Below are 23460 nucleotides of genomic sequence, written 5' to 3'. Positions count from 1 at the left end.
CGGAGGGGGCGATGCTGATCTAGGGAGGGGACGCGCGGAGCCCGCGGAGGGGTCGGCCTGCCCCGCGCCCCGCAGCCCCGCAGCCCCGCGCCCCCAGCCCTGCGCCCCGCAGCCCCGCGCCCCCAGCCCTGCGCCCCGCAGCCCCCCGCCCCTGCCCTCGCCCCGCCCCGGGGAGCTGCGCTGCCCCCCCCCCCCTCGCCTCCTCGCGTCCCCGGGCTCCGCGCCTCCTCCCGGCTCCCGCGCCCGGTGGGACCGGCTCCCCGGGAGATGCGGTGAGCGGCGGCCGCAGCCGGGGCGCCCTGACCCGCGGGCTCCATGAGCGCCTCCCCCTGCAGACCCAGGTAAGAACTTCTCCACCTTCCTGGGCTCCCGGGAGGAGGCAGGACCACGCCTGGGTGCTGGGTGCTGGGTGCTGGAGGCTGAGGATGGGGAAGCCCGGGGGAAATGAGGGGCTCTGGAAGCGTTGGGGTGGGGGGTGAGGGGTGCTGTTCCATCTCTGAATCTTGAGCGCAACCTCCAAGTTACCGGAGGGCACGGTAAAGCTATTAACATGGATCGTGGCCTGGCTGTGCTGTCCACTCCTGAGAGTTGGTGTCCCGGGGAAACCCCCGGATAGGCCGCCTCCCCCCCCCCCCCCCCCGGAATTTCCAGGGGTGGCTAAGCTGGCTTCTCTCTCCATTCAGTCCTGGAGATGCGCTCAGGCAAGTGGTGCGGGCAGGGCCTGAGTCTCCTCCTCTCCGGCTTTCTGGCAAAAGTTCGCCCCCCGGGGACCTTGGCTTGCCCTGCTCTGGGGGGTGCTTCGCTCACCCCACCAGACCACCCCCATCCATTTTACGCCGATTTTCCTTATGTTGTAGAAGTCCAAGATTTGGGAGAAAGAGTGGACATCATGGGGTTTTATCGAACGTGCCTATTTAAGACTAGGGAGAGGTTCTTGCTTATCCCCATCTCCTCCCACAGTGGAGATGGAGGGTCTAGCAATTGGAGGAACTCCTGCATTGGACCTCACGATGCATGGAGTCCCATTCCAGAAGAACTGGCTTTACTTTTCTGGAGGAGACAAGGAGATGAGAGGTTGTGGCCATTAGCATGAAGTCGTTAGAACCCAAACAACTTGTTGGCACCCTCAGCGGACCTCCTGCCTGGAGAAGCCTCATTCCTCAGGAAGTCCCTTAGCTGAGTACATGGCTCCAAGGCCACCCGTGAACAAGCAAGCACCTGATAGCATGCTCCCAGGCTCTGCGTTCTGGTGGGCCTGGAACAGTTGGAGGGGGGTTACCAGAACTGAAGACGGGGTGGAAGGATTGTGCACATCACATACACTTGGAAGATCCCTGGCTTTATCCAAGGAAGTTAAAAAAAAAAAGACTTGTAAAAAATATAATAAAATGTTTTCATGACAGTAGCAGATGTAAAACTCCCACCACTCTGGGAGAGGATAAAGAAATTTGTGCAGGGGGCTGAGCTGTCTCCTCTGCCAGTGCTTATGTGGGCACATCACCTCTCGGAGATACAGAGAGGGTTTTATGGAGGAGGAGCTCTCAGCCTGGGGGCTTTTCAAGAGGGACATATTTCAGCTGGGGCTCCCTCTTTGAGTTCAGGAAACCAATATTGGAAACAAGTTGGAAATGTTGCCTTCCCCATCCCCCCACCCCAAAATACCACTTTGCTCCTAGTCTGCTCTTGAGGCTCACCGTAGACCAGGCACAACAAAGAGAGGCATCCACGCTGCTGATTTTGTATGATCTGACTTTTTTTTTTTTTAAACAGTGTTTAGAAGGTTAGAGGGCAAAATACAAACCTATGTCTCCTGTGTGAGCAATTCAGTCTTGTGCTCTGGGTGAGGTTAGCATTTATTCCCTCCGTTCAGTGGTGCCTCTGCCTTTCCTTACTGGAAGATCATGTCTCTCTTGCTTGTACCCAGTGTACCTAGCCATGGCACCTTCCCTGCTGCTTGAAATGAACTGACTGCCTTTGATGGTGTGCAGTTAGGCCGCTGGTGAGGTCACCAGTGTTTGCCCGAAGCCCACCCTCCCTTGGCTCATTTACTTTGTTACTTGCTCAGAAGATCTTGTCCTCAATTTACAATGTGGCCAAGAGCTTTGCTGGGCGTCATCATCAGTCTTCAGGAGACCAGGTCCCCAAAGGGCACATGGAAGTCCTGGTTTCCCCTGTCCACACTCAAAGGCTGTTTGGTTGTGGAGATTTGGGGCTGGGCTTTGGTGTTAGTGTTAGAAAAGAAACTGGTATGAGCAACTGATCAATACGTAGCCAAACTAGGGTGTTGGGATATAGCACCCCGATGTGACACTGTCACCAAATATGAGTGCCTTACTTGGTTGCTTGTCCAGATGTAGTCAAGGATCTCAGGCCTTGAATAAAATCACATCTTTTAGGGTGATTACTTTATAAAGATGGTCCCTGCTGCCCCCTTATTCCAGCTTTTGCTTTTGGACCTTAGCAGTCCTTTGATGTCTTTGTTCGTAGATTAGCTCACTGTTGGTTCCCTGACAGGGCTTCCCCATCAGACACATCTGTAGTCTGTACACTTGTACCCGAAAAGCCAGCCCCAGGGCTGCAGGTGCACTCCACAGAGGTTTTCACTGCTCTGCTCCCACTGCCTGCTGCTTGTACACAGGTGGCATGTGGCTGACTCTTTGGGCTGCTGTTTACAATTTTGCTATGAATTATCACCCGTTCCACTTGCCCTGATGTGGGGTTGCTATCTCTTGGGGTGCCTGCTACAGTTTATATGGTTTTGATTTTCATTATTCTTTCAGCTTGATCAGGATCTTTTCTTTCTTCTCTCCTTTCCCCTTTTTGCATCTGTGGGTTGGTACATTTCATTTTCTGTGGAGGCCTGATTACTCTTCAAATTGTGCTAAAATCATCATTTCCTTGATTTGATCCAAACCCTAATAAGACCAAAGCAGAAACACCGCACGTATCTTTTAGATGCTGCAGTTCCACACACCCTTTACTTTGGTACAGACGAGGCTCTGGCTTCTAAGGGATGACCCAGTACCCACTGTGCTTTGTTCCTGGTGGGTATGCCTTGCACGTCTGTGCAAGGGATAGCATTGCCGATAAGGGGCAGGAGGGTTGAAACAGTGTCATAGCAAAGAGTGTGAGCGTGTGTGTGTGTGTGTGTGTGTGTGTTTTAGGAAATGGGATCCTGAGTAGGCTTATGCCATTAGGAGGGTCACCTTCACTTCTTGAAGCCTTATTTTGTGTGTGTAGCAATCGAGTTCTTTGGAGAGGGGAACACATGGCAGTGGACTCGAGTATAGATCTGTAAGATAGGAATGATAATAGGAACATAAGTTGGTGTCTAGAGAGGACATTGATGAATCTGTGAGTCAGTTGTCCGCTAGCCACCTTTTGTGTTAGGCTTTCCTGAAACCAGCCCTGAAGTTCTGTCTTCAGAGAAGGTTGCTGGTGATCCACAGTAGGGGAGAAGGATAGCTCCTGTAGTTCATGGATACCACTGGCAAGGAGCCCATTCTAGGCATAGTGAATGAGCTGAACGGGTAGTTCCAGCAGCATATTAATGGTCATATTAATAGAAACAACCCAAATGCTTTGGTTTGAAAGTAGGTCAAATAGTGAGACCTTTCTGAGACCCCAGTAGGCAAGAAGCAGGAAGCACCTTGCCACCCTCAGCACCTATGTGACCTTTTGGCACAGCTCTGGAACCCCCAGGAAAAGAAATGGTCCCTTCCTGAGCCTGAGCTGTAGTAAGGCCAATGCGGAGGTGGCTATGGGCTTCAAAGAGCAGAAATGGAGAGTGCACCTGGAACATTTATTTTGTAATGAGCTTCAAAATATTAAAAATCGCTTTGTCCAAAACCCAAGACCAGGGAGATACCACTTGTCTGCTCACCCCCACCAGGAGTTAGCTGTAGAGCTCAACAAGTAATAAACGGATCTGGCTAGACTGAAGGGGCATGAAGAGAGACAGCCCCTACAGCCCGTCTCCCACTTAATCTAACAGATCTCGGAAATCTCATAGTCACATTTTCAGTGTGTGGGACCTGGGGAAGGAGAGAAATTTCTGGAAAAGTCTGTGAGACCTAGAGAGTCTGAAGTCCAACTGCTCCAGAAGGCCAGTGTGGTCTAGGTGAGGCCTTTGGGGGCAAACAGGGTCCCTGGGAAGGAGAAGAAAAATGATGCAGGTGGGGAGGGTGTGGCAGCAGAGAGGAGGCTGATGGAGTGGAAGGAAAGTGCAGAGACAAAGTGCAAGAAAAAGGTGAAAGAGGGAAAAGAGAAGATGAGGGAAGGCAGTACCTTGTTTGCAGGTTCATTTTCTTCTCATTTTCCTCTGGTGGAGGGAGAAAGTCGACGATCTGGCCTAGCAGCGTGGTTTTTGTGCTCCTGGAGCCTTCTCATTGAAGCTGTCAAGCCTCAACCCTCCACGGCAGCTCCTTCTATTTTTACACTTTGCAGAATTGAAATTAAACAAATGACCCCGTGATGGCGTGTTCATGAAGATTTTATCCAGCACACCCACACAGCCAGTGCTGGGGTGGTGAAGATTTAGCATAATATTCCATTTAATCAGATAAGAAGGCATCCTCCAGAGAAGCCGGGGCTTTGATAACAGCCTATGAAGAGCTGCTTTGATGAGGGTGGGCAGAAGCCAGAAAGGAACCTTGTTCCCTGGCTTGGTTGGGCTGGTTGTAGGAAGAATTCCAGTTAACTGGGTTTTGGAGGAGCTTAGCATTTCCCCTCCCATACTCCCCCCCCCCCCCGGCACTGGGTTTGATTCCAGCCTTTGTGAGACTTCTTGGTCCGTTTCTCCTTGGAGATCTCACCAAATGCAAAAGAAAGTATTCACTTTCTTCTGAACTCGCCCCAAGTGGAAACCTTGCTTAGAGTCTGGGCACTCGCCCTATTTGTTGGCCTGGTCAGGGAAGCTCACGCGTACTGTGCTGGTGTTACAGTGTGTAGGCAGCAAGAATAAGGACATTGTACATCTCGTACTTGGTTAGAAGTTGGAGCAGATAATGGTTTCTTGGTTTAGACATGGACTCAGCTCCTTAAGCCCCAGGAGATTTAGTCGCAATTAAATGCCTGCCCCTGGCACGTAACCATTCTTTTGGAGGAAAGAAAAACAACAATGCATGTTAAGGGGACCAATTAATAAGACAGGGTTGGTTGGGTAGATGTAAAAATGCAACAGTCTTCTAAAGGCTTGTCACTCCCGTGCACATATTGGTGTTTAATAAGCTACTTATGGGCTCTTTTCCCTTAGATGTTGAATGTTTGTATGATTCTCTACCTGTTAACTCCTAAAGTGCTGATTTGACAAGATCCAGCAATAGAGGCTGGATAGCAAGACTGCTGTGGAATCGGTTCTGACTTCAAAAAGAGCAGTGGATTGGACAGAATGACTCAGAAGGAGCTCTTTCTGCTGGCTAGTCTTGTAGAAGCTGATCTTTCCCTCCAGAACCAAATAGGCTTACTAGTCAGAGAACATTCCCTGCAGTGACTATAAAAAGGTATCTCCATCTCTGACGCAGAGAGCGATTGAAAGCATTGACATGAGCCATATGGGTGTATGTTCAAAGATCCGAGGAAATGAAGGATTGACAGTCCATTAAGACAGAAGCAGAAGCCAGTTTCCTTCCCTGCCCTCCAGTCCAGCAGCCTTGTGTGTTTTCTTTCCGAGTTCTTTCTTCCTGGCTATCTGGTTCAGGCAGTTTGTATGGCATGGCTTTGTAGCCAAGGAAACTTCTTACGCATCTTGGAGAAAAAAGAAAAAGAGATAAACCCAAGTCAAGACTTCCTTTACGACTGTGTCAAGTTCAAAGGATGACCTCCCAGGTGTAAAGACTCTGTCCATCACTCAGGTCTCTCAGCCCAGTGGTACACGATTGCACAGTGTCCATCTTATAGCCACTGGAGCCAGAAACGAATGTCCCCACCATTGCTTGGTCATATGTTTTCCTCAGACTTCTATACTTGGACTCTGAGCCTCTTCATGCTCCAGTCTTTATTTAAATGAATCTCCAGAATGAGCTTCTCAACTTGTCAGTAGAGAGCTTACCCAAGGTCTTTATCCAAATATTTTCCCTCTCCTGGTGAGGATGACATAGTTAGCTATCTCGCAGGAGTATGGACAGTTAAAAAGAAAAGCATCTTGAGCCCTTTGTTATTATTATTACTGCTGAAATATCATTGGTATTATGTGTTACTGAGCACAGAGCTCTTTTGTGATGCAGAATTATTATTATCTGCATTCTATAGTTGCAGAGACTGGGACTAGAGACACAATGCCCAAGATCACAAAGGCAGGAAGTGGTAAAGTCAGGACTCCAAACCAATGTTCTATTTTAAAATACTGTGATCTATTCTTAAATACTGTTCTTGAATATTATGATACCATTCTTTGTCTTGTGGATTCCACCCTAAATTTTCAATGTCCTCTTTTTGTCCATAGCCTTCTCCCATGATCTGTCATTAGTTCTTTATCTCTGCAGGTAAGGGGTATATAAGCATCTCCTTGCAGTTTGGGACACAAAGAGATTCCTTAAAATATAGATACCTATGCAAACCTAATTAAAGGACTTTAGAACAAAGAAGTAGACTGTTATATTCCTTGGCACCTCCTGCGTTCTTTTTATGTTTTGGTATATTAATCACTGCCAAATTTTCTTGACATTTAAGTCAAAGAAAATGCTGAATGAAAGTTATATGCATTATATCTACTCCTTATAACTGCAATACCCCTCCTTTTCTTGTAGATTACCCTGAAGGAAGAGTCCTGCCCCATAGCCTGTTCCAGCTGAACCAGTGGCTAAATAAATTTCTGTAAGGCAAAGAAAATATAGCAGAATTTGAGGGAAATTGCCACTTCCAAAAGAGAGCCAGGCAAGTCCCTTAGGATTCAAATCTCCGTAAATCCGTCTTTTGAGTTCTTTCTTCATCTTGGCTGAGGCCATTCCCTCCATTTGAACTCAGTTGGCAACAATCAATAGAGAGTGTTGATTTCTGGTCCTGGCTGGTGTTCTGCATGCATGAGCTTCCTGTTATTTGTCTGAAAGAGTGCCAACCCAGGTAAAATAAGGCTGTGCTGATGGCTTTATTTAGCAGTTAGATCAGCCCAAGCTTGAATGATACATTTTGGCTTGTCAAGAAGTAGGAACAGGTTAGCAGAGATGGCACGTCTGTGTTCTTAGAGTGTTTACCCAACCGTGGATGGGATGAGAGGATTTATAAAACTGAGCTTAAAAGTTAATTTCATCTATTATTTTTTTCTCTTAACATATGATCATTCTTAACACATCTGGATGCTGTAGGAACCAGAGCTTAATGGTAGTACTAGGTTTTGACTCTTCTATCTGAACCCTGATCTCTCTTAGCAACAGCCAAATTTAATTTGGGGGATTGAGATTTGGGGCTGTCTTGTATACCTGCATTAAAATCATGGTGCTACAATCATGTTCTGATAACTGATTCTGGGAGAGGATAAAAAGTAGTACAAACAGATTGAAAGAGGAAAGTGAAGAATCCAGACATTTGCACTTTTAATGGAGTTTATTCCTGCATGAGCAGTGGAGAGAAATGAGTTGATGGATTGGAATCTAGGTTTTCCAGAGCACTGGTGAAGTGTCCTTATCTCTTATTCTTTGCTACCTCGGCATCTCTACCAGCTATGGACAGGATGTAACATGTTCTTACCCCAACTTTATTCTGTTCTTGTTTATTTCTATCCTATTTTTTTAACCACATCCTCTCTTTATATTCTTGCAACAAACTCATGTTAAACAAGAAACTAGATGAGTATTGAGGATGTGGCGTTGAATAAGATGAGTCTTTCTTCAAAGAGCTCATGGTTTCTAGTGAGGAGGACCAAGTAGAAAAGTCAAAGGCAACTTGTTAATGGCTCTAAAGAGGTAGGAATAAGGTGGCGTGGGAACACCGTGTCCAGAACAGTGAGCAGAACAGCTCAGGTCAATCGGAGAAAGCTCGTTCAGAAAAGGGTATAGTTGAGCTGGTTTTTAATAGGCAAGGAGGTATGGTCCAGATGGAGAAGGACAAAACCTAGAGGTGAGGCAGTGAGCCTGGAGCAGCAAGCTGGAGTCAGATCATGAAGGTCCACCTACACCACTTGTACTTAACAGAGGCAGCTGGGAGCCAAGACAGTTTTCAGCAGAAGGGTGAGAAGAACAGATTCATTTTTTGAGGATCGTAGCCGACAGCAATGCAAAGGGTGAACAGAAACAGGGAGAGTCCAAAGACCTGGTGTCATCAAGGGGCTGCTGAGTAGTCCAGGTGAGATTTGATGGGGCTCTGAATTCTGGCAGGAAAGGTTGGAAGAGAATATCCAGGTTTGAGAATTAGTTTAAAAAGAATCCTGAAGATTCAGTAGCCGGTGGATGGTGGAGGCTAAGGGAAGGAAGAGGAGGAGCCAGAGATTACATTAAGCTCCTTGCTCAGTGTTCTCTGACCTAGGATATTAGCCATCAACTGAGATCTGAAGTACCAGAAAAAAAGGCATAGTTGAAAGAGAAAGTCGAGTAGTCAAGAGGGTGAAATTTGAGCAGAATGAGGATTGGAGTAGATATGTAACGAGTCATTTGTAAAGTTAGCAAAACCAGTGTCAATGACATCATGAAGGAAAATGGGACAGGAGCAAGCTAGTGATATCGCCCAGAGCTTAGGAATTGAAGGCAACAGAGCATTACTGGAGCATTACTCTCAATATTTAGTAAGAGGAGGACATAACAACTTAGCAGTAAGAATGAAAATATTTTTTAAAAGATGAGAATCACTTGAATATGCTTTTCAATAAAAGAGAAACTGCTAGCTTGAAAGGGAAAGATCAAAGAGAAGAGACAACTAAGAGAACGGAGTTCTTGAGAACTCAGAAGGTAACAGAATCTAACAAAGAAAAGGGGGAGGGGCGATTAAATTTGTAGAAGGAAGAGTATCCTAGTATTTATGGCCTGCTAAGCATCATGCTAGGTATCTTATGTTTATTGACTTATTTCATTCTCATTAGAACCCTGCAAGGAAAGAGAAGGAGTGTTCTTTTCTTTGGAGGAGGTCAGAAAGTAGCAAAAGGTGAGTGTTACTTTCAGAAGCGCAGATGTGAAGACCCATTGAGAGTAGCTTCAAGTAGTAACTGCTCCTTCCTCTGTGAAAAAGAGGTGAAATCATCTTCTGAGAGTAGAGAGTGAGGTAGGGGTCAAAGAAGAAATGGAAAACTTTCCAAGTGTCAAAATTATTGACTGCAGACAAGCAGAAGGATTTCCATATGGGCCCAACACCCGTAGAAGTTGGAAGATGTACTTGTGATGGCACCATTGTCTCCATCCTCGTCTTCCCGGGCGCAGGGCAGAGCAAGCAGCTGGTTGGGTTTCTCTTGGGGAGGAGATGTATCACATGGGTTTGGCAAAACCAAAAGGCGTTGACAGTGCTGTTGAGACTATTATCAAGGAAGGGAACCTAGAGGCAAGTAAAGCTAGAAGGTGGCAGATACGCTGGCAGAAGACAGAGAAGGGACGTAAGGGAGGAGTGGAATGAGAAATTTCAGAGGATTGGAGGTTGAGATTGTGAAGATCTCAGCTGACATCTGGATAAAAGGGTGTTTCAGCAGGATGCTTGTCAGTGACCACCTACCTTAACTCAGCATTGTCTTATTTGTATGCTCAAAGCTAGAGTTGTTTATTGTTGGAGAGGTGACCTAAGAAGGGCTGTGAAATTCAACGTTGGATGGTCCCCATGCATTTGCGGTGAGTTAGGTGTGGCCTCTCTGGGAACAGAGTGCTGTGCTAGATCTAGACTCCTCGTGTCTCTGGGGCAGAGCCCGAATAACAGGTATTTTGAAGAACATCTAAAACATGTGACTGTAGCCTCTTTCCACCTGGGACTTTTGCAAGTCCAAGCCACAGTTTTGTTTTTTGAGTTTTTCTTTAACGGGCTCTATTATTTTACTTTATGTCATTAGATCCTTCCAGAGAACATTTTCTGCTTCTCAGTTCATGAACTTTTAGGTTCACAAAATTTTCTGGGCCAATCCCCACACACCATTCCAGCCAGGTAACATAATGGCTTCCATTTTCATCCAATCTGGCATATCGGAGGGGCTGATTCACCACTAGGCCACATGCTTCCTACCAGTGTTGTCACCAGAAGCTAAGTGTATGATGGGCCTGCTGAGGCAGACAAAGGATCTTTTTGTCATGGAGGGAACAGCGCCAGCAGGTGATGAGCCCTGCCTGTCTGGCCCTTTCTGACTTGTTCTGTTAGAGTTCTCTATGGTTTGTCTATCCGGGTGCTCTGTCCCCATCTGCCCCCGCCTACCACCCTCAGACTCAGCCTCAGGCTCTCTGTTTCTAGATGTTGTTGGCTAGATTGTCATAACATCCATAGTTTGGTGCAACTGCACATCTCTGTTCTGCACACAGAAACCAAAAGAACATGATCTTTAGGTACCTGTGAACGATTGGTGTTATATATATAAAAAAAAAAGCTTTAGAAGTCAGGAAAAAATTTCCCGCTGTTTTTTATCTGCCTGTTTATTTGTTCACCTCAATTATAGAGCACTGAAGCAAGGTTTTATCTTAATTTTTTAAAGATTTTATTTATTTATTCACGAGAGACACAGAGAGAGGCAGAGACACAGGCAGAGGGAGAAGCAGGATCCCTGTGGGGAGCCTGGTGCGGAACTTGATTTCAGGACCCCAGATTACACCCTGAGCCAAAGGCAGATGCTCAGCCACTGAGCCACCCAGGTGCTCCTGAGACAGGGTTTGAAAACATCTTTTCTAGGTCAGTCAGCTGTCCTTCCTTACAGCCTGTTCTGGTTTCTTCCAAGGATGTTACAGTGGCAGATTAAATGCAGGGCTTCAATGTAGACAGCAAACACAATTACCCAGGCAATAATCTGTTAATGTGTCCTTCTAAAGATTCAGTCATTACTTAGCTTTATGGTGAGCTCTGGATAAGAAATATTAAGAATTAAGATGTCTGTTGCCTTCTGCAGCTTCACTTTTATGGATTCCTGGCTGTTTAGGGGCCTAGAATCATCTCATTTAACCTTTTACAGAGGAGGAGAATGAAACCCAGAGAAAAATCCATCATCCAAGTCCATAAATTTGGTTAGTGGCAGATCTGGGACTAGCACCCCCACTTCTTGACATAGAACTTAGTGTTAGTAATTTAATCTCCAGTTGCTGGAGAAGGATATTTTAGGTGATATTTTGAGTGGAATGGTGTTCCACTTAGTTGGCCAAGCGTAGCTCTGGCTGCTTGTGGGGGCAGCCTGTAAAGTTTTCTGGTCCTCAGTTTGCCTTATATATAGATTATCTTGTAAGGATTTATGCTGCACCTGATGGAGGGACAAGGGGGCTGAATCGATTGCCCCCTTCCCTCGTTGTACGGTGGGTGTATGCATAAGAAAGAGTAATTTGAACGGGTGAACTCTGTTGTGCCACTACACATTTAAAACTCATGTGCGTGTGACTAGCAAATAAAAATTGATCTTCTGATTGTTTATAGCATATCATCCTACATTAACGGGAAAACATATTTTTTAGAGATTTTATGTATTCATTTTTATTTGGGGGAGGGTGTGAGCAGGAGGAGGGGCAGAGGGAGAATTCCAAGCAGACTCCTTGCTGAGCATGGAGCCTGACGCGAGGCTCAGTCTCTCGACCCTGAGATTGTGACCTGAGCGGAAACCTAGAGTTGAATGCTCAACCAACTGAGCTACCCAGGAGCCCCAACAGGCAAAGATTTATGTTGAAAATTGAGAACTGACCCTTTCTAAAAGATTATTGGTCTCTTATGCAGAGGCAAGAACCACATAAAGCAACAGTAGACGTTATCTTGTCTTATAGGTGGAAGGTTTGTTTATTTATTTATTTATTTATTTTTTTATTTATGATAGTCACAGAGAGAGGGAGAGAGGCAGAGACACAGGCAGAGGGAGAAGCAGACTCCATGCACCGGGAGCCCGATGTGGGACTCGATCCCGGGTCTCCAGGATCGTGCCCTGGGCCAAAGGCAGGCGCCAAACCCCTGCGCCACCCAGGGATCCCCTAGGTGGAAGGTTTGATGGTGTGGATGAATTTGCCATCACGTGGGCATGGATTTCCCAGACTGCCAATTATCAGTCACTTGGCTTCTGGCCTGCTAAGATGTGGCAGAGACTGTGTGTGACCTGCCCTAGTGGGGAGACCTGAAACAGTGCTTGCCCTTTAGGAAGAAGTGGAAGTGCTCCCAGGTCACTACTCTGGACCCTGTTGGTCACTTTGGTGGATTAGATGCCTAGGGCTACAGAAGCTGTAGCTTCTAAGCAAGTGCCCCTAACTCTGGGATTTGTGTCACTCCACAAGACAAGCATACTAGAAAAGGGTAAAAGAAAACCAAACAACCCAATAAAACATGCTTAGAAAGAAAGGAATCTCCATGGTAGACTCTCTTACCTATGTAGGTGGGAAAAGATCGTTTGACCATTGACAAGAAAATGACTGGGAGCCAATGATGCTGCTCATAAGAAAATTATGGTTGGGTCACATGAGTGGCTCAGTTGGTTAAGCATCTGACTCTTGATTTCAGCTCAGGTCATGCCCTCAGGGTCTTGAGATCAAGCCCCGGGTCAGGCTCCATGCTGAGCGTGAAGTCTGCTTGTTCCTCTCCCTTTGCTCCTCTCCTTTCTCTCTCTCTCTCTCAAATAAATAAATCAATCTTTTTTAAAAAAGAAAGTTATGGAAGTCCTCTGAGAAAGTTTCCTGTCTCTGCCTCCCTGGAACATGCGTTAATAAATTCTATTGTAGGGCCCCGAAAGAAATCATACAGACTCTTTTTGCCAGAGCTTGAGGTGCCTGGAACTTGAGCTATCCAAAACTCACGGTCATTGTGGAGAATTATTTCTTATTTGTTGATTATTTTGCTCTCTGATTTTGCTTCCCCCAGGGAGAATCCCATCTGGACAAAAATACCAGTTAACAGCCATGTAGCCATCCATGTTAATAGCTTTATGGAGTGTGTACTCAGATGTACTAGCCATGAAGAGAAATGTGAGATGTGTAGGTGTTTCAATATATCAGTGGTCCCTGTTCTAAGACTATTTTCCTCTGGTTCAAATGCGATTAACTGCTTCCAAAATGTTCAACTGTATTGTCATCTGGATTGTCCCTGTTATCTGTGTTATTGTTTCTGTCTGTTCCTAAATTATCATTCAGTAATTCTGTGTTTTGTCTGTCCGATTTCTCCCCTGCCACAGTCAAACTAAATCACATCATCCAAGGTAGGCCATTGTGTTGTTGAGTCTCAGAGGCAAAAAATGGCAATGCAAAGTAAACACGACTCTACTACTTACAGCCACCTTCCTCTCTCATAATAACCCACTGTCTCTGTTGAACTTTTAACCAAAACCACAGTCCCGAGCTTCAAGGAGCCTCTCAAACATGGGTATTATTAAGGTCCAGAGATTTCTTACCACAGATTTACTATCTTTGGAACGAAAGCTGGAGAGTAGCCTAGCTCACGTCTAATGCAGGAAGGTCAAGTTAAAAACAGTCTTGGCATCCTTCAGATCACTGACCCTACAGACATTACAACCTTCACATTTTATTTTGATAATAGCTTCCTGATGCCCTTATCTGCCATTTGGTTTAGTTATTGCAAAGCAACAATCAGTGACCCTCTCCTCTTATTTCCAGATCACCCCAGTGTAAAGCTAATGGGCTCTCACTCTGTGCTCAGTGCTCAGACCTTGAGATGACAGATGTGGAAGAAACAATCCCAAAAATGAGCTATATTAAAACATAATTTAAGGTTCTCTTGCTGGGTTGCCATAGTTTAGGTGGGGCCTGATGGTGACTGTCTTCCCCAGTGTCCTTTAGAACAGGGAAGTATCCTTCCATGTGTGAGCTTCCTTCAAAGTAGTTATGGGGTTCCAATAAGAGATATTCATTTCACCTTGGCATTGATCTAGGTCTAATCTATTGTCTGAAGAATCATCATCTTCATTATTTTTTCTGCAGTCTTTTATTGAAACTTTCACCATGTGCCAAACGCCGTGCTAAGCACAGTACATTCCTGATTTCACTTAGCTCACTCCACCACCATGAGTCAGTACTATTAATTTCTCAACTTTATAGGCAAGGAAACCAAGACTTAGGACACAGTGACCTCTCAAGGTTATTTTACTAGTGTTAAGAGCTGGGTTTCAAGCATAGCTCTGGCTTCAAGCCTGATCTTCCAATACAGCTATGTTAAATGAAACCAAGCCGCCAGAAACTGTTTAGCAGACATGTAGGGACTTGATTAGGTTTATGGTGGTGGGGGTTGGAAAGAGGCATAAGATACCTCCCAGTCCCTCGTGGCTTCAAATGACGTTGGGCATGAAGTTATTTTAAAAATAACTAACAATACACTAAATGTTCAGTATGTGGAACATAAGAAATTATATATTAATAAGGAAAAGGCCTTGAAAAAGGTGAGATTCACACTGGGCCTTGAATGGTGGACAAGACTTACATAGATGAAAAATCAAGAGGAAAAGCATTTCACACAAGGGAGACAATGTGGACAAATCCTAAAAATGAGCAAGTACGAGGCATGTTATCGTGTTGAAGGGTGAAGGATGGTCAGGGTGGGTAGAGTTATCCAGGAAGTGAGGTATTTGTGTCCTCATTTGTTTGGTCAACAGATATTTATAGAGTGTGTTTACTACATGGAGGTATTCTGTAGAGGAAGAATGAGAGATGAGGTTGAATAGGTAGAGTCGAGTCTTATTGATATCAAGTTCAGGAGCTGGGACTTGACTTGCAGACACAAAATTTATGATCACTAATCTGGGAACTGTAGGTGTTTCAAAACCTTCTCTGGAAAAGCTCCAAACTAGTCATCTCTGTCCTGTCCCCCCCCCCCCCCCGGGGTTTTTTCTGGACTTCACATTGGAGGCTGGGAATTCCTCTGACAAAGACATCCACTTATCAGTATGGAGAATGCCTGTGTTTTAGGGAACAGAGGAAGAAGGAAAGTCAAAGGACAGATTGGGGAATTAGGCTGCTGTCATGTCACCGATGCTCAGAAGGAGAGTGTGAAGAAAGTATAGAGGGAAAGGGGTCATGGGTGTTAAAGAGAAGATGAAATTATAGACCAAGAGAGATTTGAGGCTTTGAATGTGATAATTAAGTTTGATGATTGGTCTATCACTGATGGTGGAGAGCACATTTCAGGGGTGTGCTGAGGACAATAACCCTATTGCAGGAGATTACTGAGTAAAAAGAGAGATGATCGTCACAGTAGTCAAGATGGCTTATTTTACAAGTTCAGTAGCCAAAGGAAAAGAAACAAAGATAATAACAGCAGGGGCACAGAACTGATCGAAGTTTAGGAATATTTTTCCTCAAAATGGCAATTTGGAGCTCTAAGATATGGACAGAGGAAGAAATGAAAGAAATTGGAAATGAAGGATATAACCGAGGGAACTAACTCTTCTGTCCACTGGGATTTTGTAGCATTGAGTTCTAACGATAGCTGGATGGCTAGTACTTTCAAATACTGGATAGTCGTATTGGCACAGTTATTGTGGCCTTTCCATATCCCCCACTGAGTTCTCTATCCTTAAACCATAAGCCTATATCATCCTTAAACCCGTCTGCTACTGGATGGTGACTGGGTTTCAGTGACTGTCAATATATCTATTTTCTCAAAGAGATGGGTTTCTGTTTGAGTGTGCTTACAAGCCCTTAAATTTCTGTCTCTTTGGCTGTTTTTCTTTAGTTTTCCATCGTTGTGACCTAGGACTTTTGGATTCCTAAAGTTTTTCTGTTTTATATGGATGGATGGATGGATGGATGGATGAGTGAATGAATGAAAGCAAATTTGACACAAAGATTCATCCACGTAGGAACATATATGTATGCCTGTGTATGTACACACATTGAAACACAATGTATTTCAACATTTACCTACAGAGCAGCTACTATGTGCCAGATACTGTGTCAGGTGTTAGGATTGCAGAGACAAGTAAAGTCACAGGACTTGCTGTCAGAGATGTTCACTCTTTGGGGAAGAAGTCAAATTTGCAAATGGACACTTTATGTCTGAAATGATTAGGGCCAAGACGGGCGTATGGCCAGGTGCTGTTGTAATAAAAGAGGGTCACTCAGCCCTGCCTGGGAGTGTAGAGAAAAGTTTTCTGGAGGAGGTGATGCTTAAGCAATTATATTTTGAAGGATAAGTGAAAGCAGGCAGAGAAAAGCTAAGCAAAGCCATGGGACATCAAAAAAAGTGTGGTTTTTATAGAAAACACTAAGTTATTTTGGAGTTATCAGAGTGCCAAGTAAGAAGGATGGCTTGAGGAAGATGTGCTTGGGTAGGAGCCCACGGTAAGAGGATCGGAGACCTTGGATGCTATGCTGAGATCCTTTCACTTTGTTCCAAAGACAGTGGGAAGCTGTGAGGATTTTAAGCAGGGTAGCACCATAATCATATTTATGTGCCGATCTATCAAGTTGCAAATGATTGATTCAAGAGAGTCATTCAATTAGAAATGTCTTTGGCTACAATTTGCTGAAAACCAAACTAATAGCAGCTTAAATATGTGATGATCTTTTTTATGCAAGGAGTCCAGAGAAAGCTGGTTGCTGGCATTGGTTTAGACACCTGACCATGTAGTCAAGGACCTAGGCTCATTTTCACTACACTGTCCTCACCCTTTTTGCTTTTGATCCTCATGCTGTGACTTCATGGTCACCAGAAGGCTGTTATTGCACAGGTACCATGATCATGTTCAAGGTGGAAAGAAGGGGAATATGGTGGTACCCACAGTGTCTGCCCCCTTTCAAGGAGGCACAGGTTCTCCCAGAAGCTTTACAGTACACTTTCCTTCATATCTCATGGACCAGACATGGAAGGAGTCCTCACTGGCTGCAAAGGAGGCTGGGACAAAGCACTTATTATTTCTAGCTTGCATAAGAAGGAAGGGCAAAGAACAAAAGGCATTTGAATTGAGTGTTGAGTTAGCCAACCAATAGCACATGTCACACACATCTATCTCTAGTAGGCGTAGAGATTGGGACTGCCTTCCCGTAAATAACATCCTACGCCAGACAGTGAAGGAGGCAAAGTACCTAACTCAGAGCCCAACAGTCAACGTGTGTTGTAGCTTTTAGAAGAGAAAAAGCCGGAGGAAGAAGAGCACTGCGACTTGGGTGCCATTAGCATAGTTTGTGGCCTGAGTATCATAAGGGCCTTCTCCCTGCAGGAGCCAGTAGGTATCTGGGTCATCCCCAGGTTGGTTGGGGAAAACTGACAAAATCCAGCTTTCTGCCATGGAATCGAATTCTCTTCTACCTCTTTACGTGCCTCATTATCAATCAGTCATCAATCAACCAACCAATCATCGTTATTTATTCCCAGGCTGGAATTATGCTAGCCGCTGTTGGGGGATATTCAGGATGGAGTTTAGGAGGTGACAGTAGAAGAATAAGAACCATGTCATCCTTCAAGTAGCTTGTGCTCTCTGTGTGGAACAATTTACAGCAGTATAAGGGAAGACAGGTGTGCATGCTTCTAGCTTGGTAGAGCGTGTCAACAGCCCAGCCCTGGGCCTCAGGGCTCCTGCAGATTGGGTTTTACAGATTCCAGATCTGTGCTACTCTCGGAAGCGCCTCTCTCAGCAGTGCTTTGCAAGGTTGGCTGGCTGGTCTGCCTCATGCATACATGTCAGGAATCAGTGTTTGGCCTGCAGCCAATCCCTGTTCCCCGTGCCTTCGCAGGTACATGCACTCTTGCTGGAGTATGTTCTGTCTCCAGCCCCTCTTCCCTAGCCAGCACGTCAGAAGCAAAGAGAACAGCTCTGCCATAGCCATCTTACCGCTTTATTTCTAAATTTGAAGGAAAAAAAATCAAAGCAATATCGGCAGCATTACAAAAATATTTGGAGAAAAATGGACAATCACCTATAATCCTACCTCCCTAATATAACCACGGTATCTTATAGTTTTAGTGTGGAAAGAATGGGGTGTTTTTTGCATGCTTGTCATCAGGCAGTGAGTACAATTGTGCATTCTGCTTTATTTACAGAGTGAGAGCTCATAAAAATGTGTTGAGTAAATGAATATTGATGTGTAGTCTTCACAAGAACAAGATGTACCACCTCATGCCCATTGTTACTATACATTGTTTTCCATTTTCTCTATTTGAATGGAGATGGGGGCAATGGAGGTTTTCCAATGAGCACTTTTATAGTCTGGCCTTTGAGGCCTGGTATAGACAATAGGAAAATTCTTAGCATGGGATCAGAAGACTTCCTGGTGGGCAGGGGAGAGATAAGGATCACTGTATTCCCATTCATCCCCAGCAGGAAGCATCTTAAATGCAAAGACCTTCTCTCTCTTCATGACCACAGGCACAATTCTCTTTTTTGTTTCTCTTTATTCAAATTTTTTAAAAGACTTTATTTATTCATAGAGAGAGAGAGAGAGAGAGAGAGAGAGAGAGGCAGAGACACAGGCAGAGAGAGAAGCAGGCACCATGCAGGGAGCCTGACATGGGACTTGATCCAGGGTCTCCAGGATCAAGCCTGGGCTGCAGGCGGCACTAAACCACTGTGCCACTGGAGCTACCCTCTTTATCCAAATCTTGGCCTTTTTATCTGGAGGCTTTTCAAAGAAGGGGAATTTTCTTGGTTAAGGGGGTGGGGAGCATTTCGGCCAAATCCTTGGAATCTGAATTGTCTCCTCTCAGGGATTATGTCTGCATTGCTATTCCTGCTCACTCTGTGACCCCAAGTCGTTGCTGTGTTTTCCAACTGCCATGGAATTTTGGAAACTCAGTAACAGCTAGTTAACTAAAGGAACACATGCAGAATTGTGGTTCATGATGCATGATTCTTCTAGTTCCATTCTGCAAGTCTTAATTAAACCCACAAAGTTTACAAGGAATTCATTTACGTTAATCAGCATTATCCTTTTCTTCTCTCGTCCAGTCCCGTTTTCTTGAATTGTTCCCAAGAACTGCTCTAAAAGAACACAAGTGTCTGCTTTGACAAACAAACATACCTCCCTTCCTCCATTCCTCTTTAGCTCTTGAATTCCTCTGACAGTCAAATAAATAGATCCAATAAGACAAAGTTATTGCATTCATTTCCTTTAAGCTTACTTATCCTGGGAAGCACCTCCTCTGTCTTGTCTGTCCCCACAGCAGGATGATAGCTGTTAGAAAAATCCAAAGATAAATGCCTCAAAACATTGGCAGCCAAATGAATTCCAGAATTTCTCTCACTCGTGCTATTGAATGATCAACCTCCAATCTGATGAGATGTTCTGGATCCACAAAACATTAGACTAAGAGGACAGAGTATGTACTGAGTGCAGGAAAAAGGGAAGTTTTCCCATGAAGCAACTGAGTCCAGGAGAGTCTAATGTGTGGCATCCCAGAAGTAATGTCGTCTAGAAAGAGGAGAAGGGGACTGTGCTGCTGAGGAAGCCAGACCACGTCTGGAGAACATCTAAAATAGCAGATGAGGAGGCAAGAAAGCAAGCTCTAAGGGAAGGGGTGAATCATCACCATTCTCTGTTTATTAGCTCCTGGCTTTTATAAGCTCTCACAGAGACCAGTCTGTGAACTGGACATGCTCCCTTGCCCTCTGCCCTCAGGTACAATCCAGAATTGCTGGGAGATAACATACACCTAGATGTGTCAGGGGATCTCTGTTATTCTCTGTATGGAAGGCCCCAAAAGCAGGAACCTGAGAAAATGTATAGATCTCCAAAGAAAAGACTCACAAAAGATGTTCAGGTCAGATGAAATGGACTGCCTTCCATGGCCATGTCCTCTTAGCAGAAAGGGGGCATCTGCGTGAATGGCAGTTGTTCTGTCATTTTCTATGTGGCTCCTGTGTGCTTTAGACTGAGTATGGAAAAGTGCTTAGCACATGACAGGCACTCAGTGTCTGGTTGTTCCGCTTCCACCCCACCTCCTGCCCCTGCCCCCATTAGCATGGACATGTTTCCTTTCCTGCAGGCTCAGAACCAATGACCCATGTGTTGTAGTGGACAGAACCCTGGTCTATGGCGATAGTTATCACAACTACCACTTAGCATGTCCTCTGGGCTAGTGATGTGGTTGAAAGTATGATCTTTCTCATTTACTTCTGAAGACACTAAGGCTTGGAGACACTGATTAACTTGCCCAAGATCATGGAGTTAGTAAGAAGAAGACTTGGCATTAGAACCCAATTTCATTTGACTCCAAAACCTGTGTTTTGTTTTGTTTTGGTTTTTTGTCTTATTCCTATGACATTCTGTCTCCCAAAAACTGGAATAAATTGTTTTGATTTCCAGCTCTGTTGCTTCTTAACTGTTTATTTCATTACTCTGGATCTCAGTTTACTCCTCTTCCAAGTAGAGGGGTTAGGCTAGGTGCTCTCTGGCCTCTCTTCTAGCTCTTAAGTTCTGTGCATTGTCTAATGCTTGATTTTAAGCAGGACTTTTATCAGCAGAATCATCATCAATCTGGAATATATGGGGGAAGGACAAGAGAAATTCTTCATTCATTTAATTACAATTCATTAATTACTCCCTCTTGAGCGGCCCTGTGGGGATACAGCAGAGACCAAGCTGTATGGTCTGGCCTTTGGAACTTCCAGGTAGAGCAAGGAAAACAGACCCTGTATATGTTGGAGGCACTGAGGGTTAACGCAGCAAGATAGCAGCGTATGTAGACACTTTTGAGGCTAACTTACATGAACCGGGTTTAGTCAGTGCAATGAACGTCTGCATGTGTCCCAGAGCAAGCAAGCAGTGGGGCTTTAACATCAGAGCGGAACAGACATAATGTGCTTCCTGAGTTCAGTCTTCTTTCCTAATACCCCCTTCTCTTCTTTTTTCCTTCTACTCTTTCTCTCACATAACCCAGTTGCGGTGGGGACGGTGGAGGGGCATAAAGCGTTGTGTTACAAAGCCAACAGAGCAGCAAGGGAAGATGGTGGCAAGGAAGAAGCGTTGGAGGAGGGAAGGCTGGGGAGCAAGGTTAGGAGAGGAATGGGATAAGATAAAACAGTGGCTTATTGTTAAAGCATATTGTTGAAGATTAAGCACATCTTCTAAGTACTCATCCCAGCAGAAAGGGTATAAAAGACCAGGCAGGAGAAAAGGGAAGAAACACAGGTTTGTAGTGTCTCTGCTTTGGAAGGGACCCAATAAGCCAAGAGCTCCAACTTCATCTGATTATTTAACATAAGGCAGACCCTTTGTGCAATAGCCATGGGAGGGGCTTTTGGGTTAGCTGATTTTTTTTTTTTTGGTAATAAATTTCTGTTGCCTGGCTTTAATTCTCTCCTTCTGGGTTACATTAAGTTGATTAAGTTTTTCCTTTTTCTCCTCCTTTTTCGTGCTTGCTTGCCTGCCTGCCTGCCTTCAAGTATTTAAAAGTGGTCACCGTGTTTCCTTTATGACTTTACTACTGTATGCTAAATATCCAACCTGGACTTTTTCAGAATCTTTCGCAATCTTTTGATTCTCTATTCCAGCCACACTGTTCTCCTCTGTAAGTACTTCAGCTGGTTAGTGTTCCCCTGGAAAGTGGCACCCCCAGAACTGAAGTCAGTTGGAAAATACTGCAGCCCTCTTTTCAGACATATGAATTTGGATGTAGCCCAAGATCAATTTAGATTTGTCTTTTACAGCTGCTTTACTCTGTTGATATATATTGCGCTTATAGAAAACTAAATTTGCATACCGTAGATCAGAGAGCTACAACTTTTCCTAATATACAATCATTTTGCCTACGTTTCCTTATCCTCTTCACAATAATAGAAAAATACTGTTGGATGCATTGCTATAGTCAAGATACTCACTGTGTTTGGCAATTCTCTTACCTTTTATCGTAGTCTAATAACTATCCAAAAAAGGCAGTGAAGTTCCTTTGACATTCCTTGGTTCTAGTGAAACTTTGCTGACTGCTATTGGTAACTACTTTGCTTCCTGAATGTTCATAAAATCATCTTACGAAATAATACAGTTCTGTAATTCTTTTTTTTTTTTTTTTCAGTTCTGTAATTCTGCCAGAGATCCATTTGAGTTCACTGGTCTATAATTTGTGGAATCTTTCTTTTCCTCTCATTTTTTGAAAATTGGAATAGTTGCCCACTTTCAGTTTTTCATAATCTTTTTTCTTCATAGTTACACACACATACACACGTATTCACACATACACACACGCACACAGGCATGCACGCACAGGTGAAGCCAGTGGGAGGGAGTGTGTGTGAAGGAGCTGCAGAATGGCGTCAGGGGAGTTAATGGTGAAGCATGCAGCTGACAACTCAGGTTGGGTAGAGAGGAGGAGGGAACTGAGGAATGTGGGAGGATGCCTCCAACAGATCTCTGGGGGGATGGATTCAGGATCCCTAAGGCTCTTTAAATGAGGATGTCTTTGTTACCACGCCCACTGTCAGGGCCGGTGCTAGAGTGATGCCACAGAAGCACTCCCCTCAGGCACAAAATCTAAGGAGGTGGCCCATAACTCTGTAATCAAGGTAAATAATATATTAATGCAATATATTTTTTGATATAATAGCAATGTGAAAAAATCCACAATGAGCAAGATATCAAAACTTGAAATAAAGACAGGATTGGTATACTATAAGCTTTTTTTTTTTAAAGATTTTATCTGGGGTTCCTGGGTGGCTTAGTGGGTTAAGCAGCTGCCTTCGTCTCAGGTCCTGGGATCAAGCCCTGCGTCAAGCTCCCTGCTTGATGGGCAGCCTGCTTCTCCCTCTCCAGCGCTTGTGCTGCATGCTCTCACTGTCTCAAAGATTTTTTTTTTATTTATTTGAGAGAAAGTGAGTGAGAGAGAGAGCATGAGTAGGGGGCAGAGAAAGACGGAGAAGCAGGCTCCTTGCTGAGCAGGAGCCATATGCAGGCCTCCATCCCAGGACCCAACATCATGACCTGAGCCGAAGGCAGCCACTTAACCTACTGAGCCACCCAGGAGCCCCTATGATAGGTTTTCGTGGCTTTTTTCTTTTCTTTTCTTTTTTTCTTTTCTTTTCTTTTCTTTTCTTTTCTTCTCTTTTTTTCTTTTCTTTTTTTCTTTTCTTTTTTCTTTCTTTTTTCTTTTCTTTTTTTTCTTTTCTTCTTTTTTTTTTTTTAAGATTTTATTTATTTATTCATGAGAGACACAGAGAGAGAGGCAGAGACACAGGCAGAGGGAGAAGCAGGCTCCCTACAGAGAGCCCGATATGGGACTCGATCCCGGAACTCTGGGATCACGCCCTGAGCCAAAGGCAGACGCTCAACCGTTGAGCCATGTTCCTTCATGGCCTATTTCTTGATAACAGTTTTATTGGCTTATAAACACACAGATCACACAATTAACCCATTTGTGGTATAGAATCTGGTGGTTTTTAAAATATATCACTGAGTTGTATAGCCGGCACCACACTCCATTTTAGACCATTTTATCACCCCAAAAAGAAGCCCTGTA

At 44.6% G+C, this 23460-nt stretch overlaps 1 protein-coding gene across 1 annotated transcript in view; it reads left to right on the top strand.

The window, feature by feature from the left end:
- The first annotated feature begins 237 nt into the window (after nt 1–237).
- Nucleotides 238–23460, top strand: part of GRAMD1B (GRAM domain containing 1B) — a 234556-nt gene continuing 211333 nt past the window's right edge. The window contains exon 1 of the mRNA XM_072729482.1: nt 238–341. Within this exon, the coding sequence (XP_072585583.1) occupies nt 316–341 (26 nt within the window). The 5' untranslated portion in view covers nt 238–315. The remainder of the gene's footprint in view (nt 342–23460) is intronic.

This window comes from Vulpes vulpes, chromosome 12 (assembly GCF_048418805.1).
Source record: "Vulpes vulpes isolate BD-2025 chromosome 12, VulVul3, whole genome shotgun sequence".
In the NCBI taxonomy this organism is placed as follows: Eukaryota; Metazoa; Chordata; class Mammalia; order Carnivora; family Canidae; genus Vulpes; species Vulpes vulpes.
The sequence above is the reverse complement of the archived record's forward strand: the minus strand, read 5'-3'. Positions and strand labels throughout refer to the sequence as shown.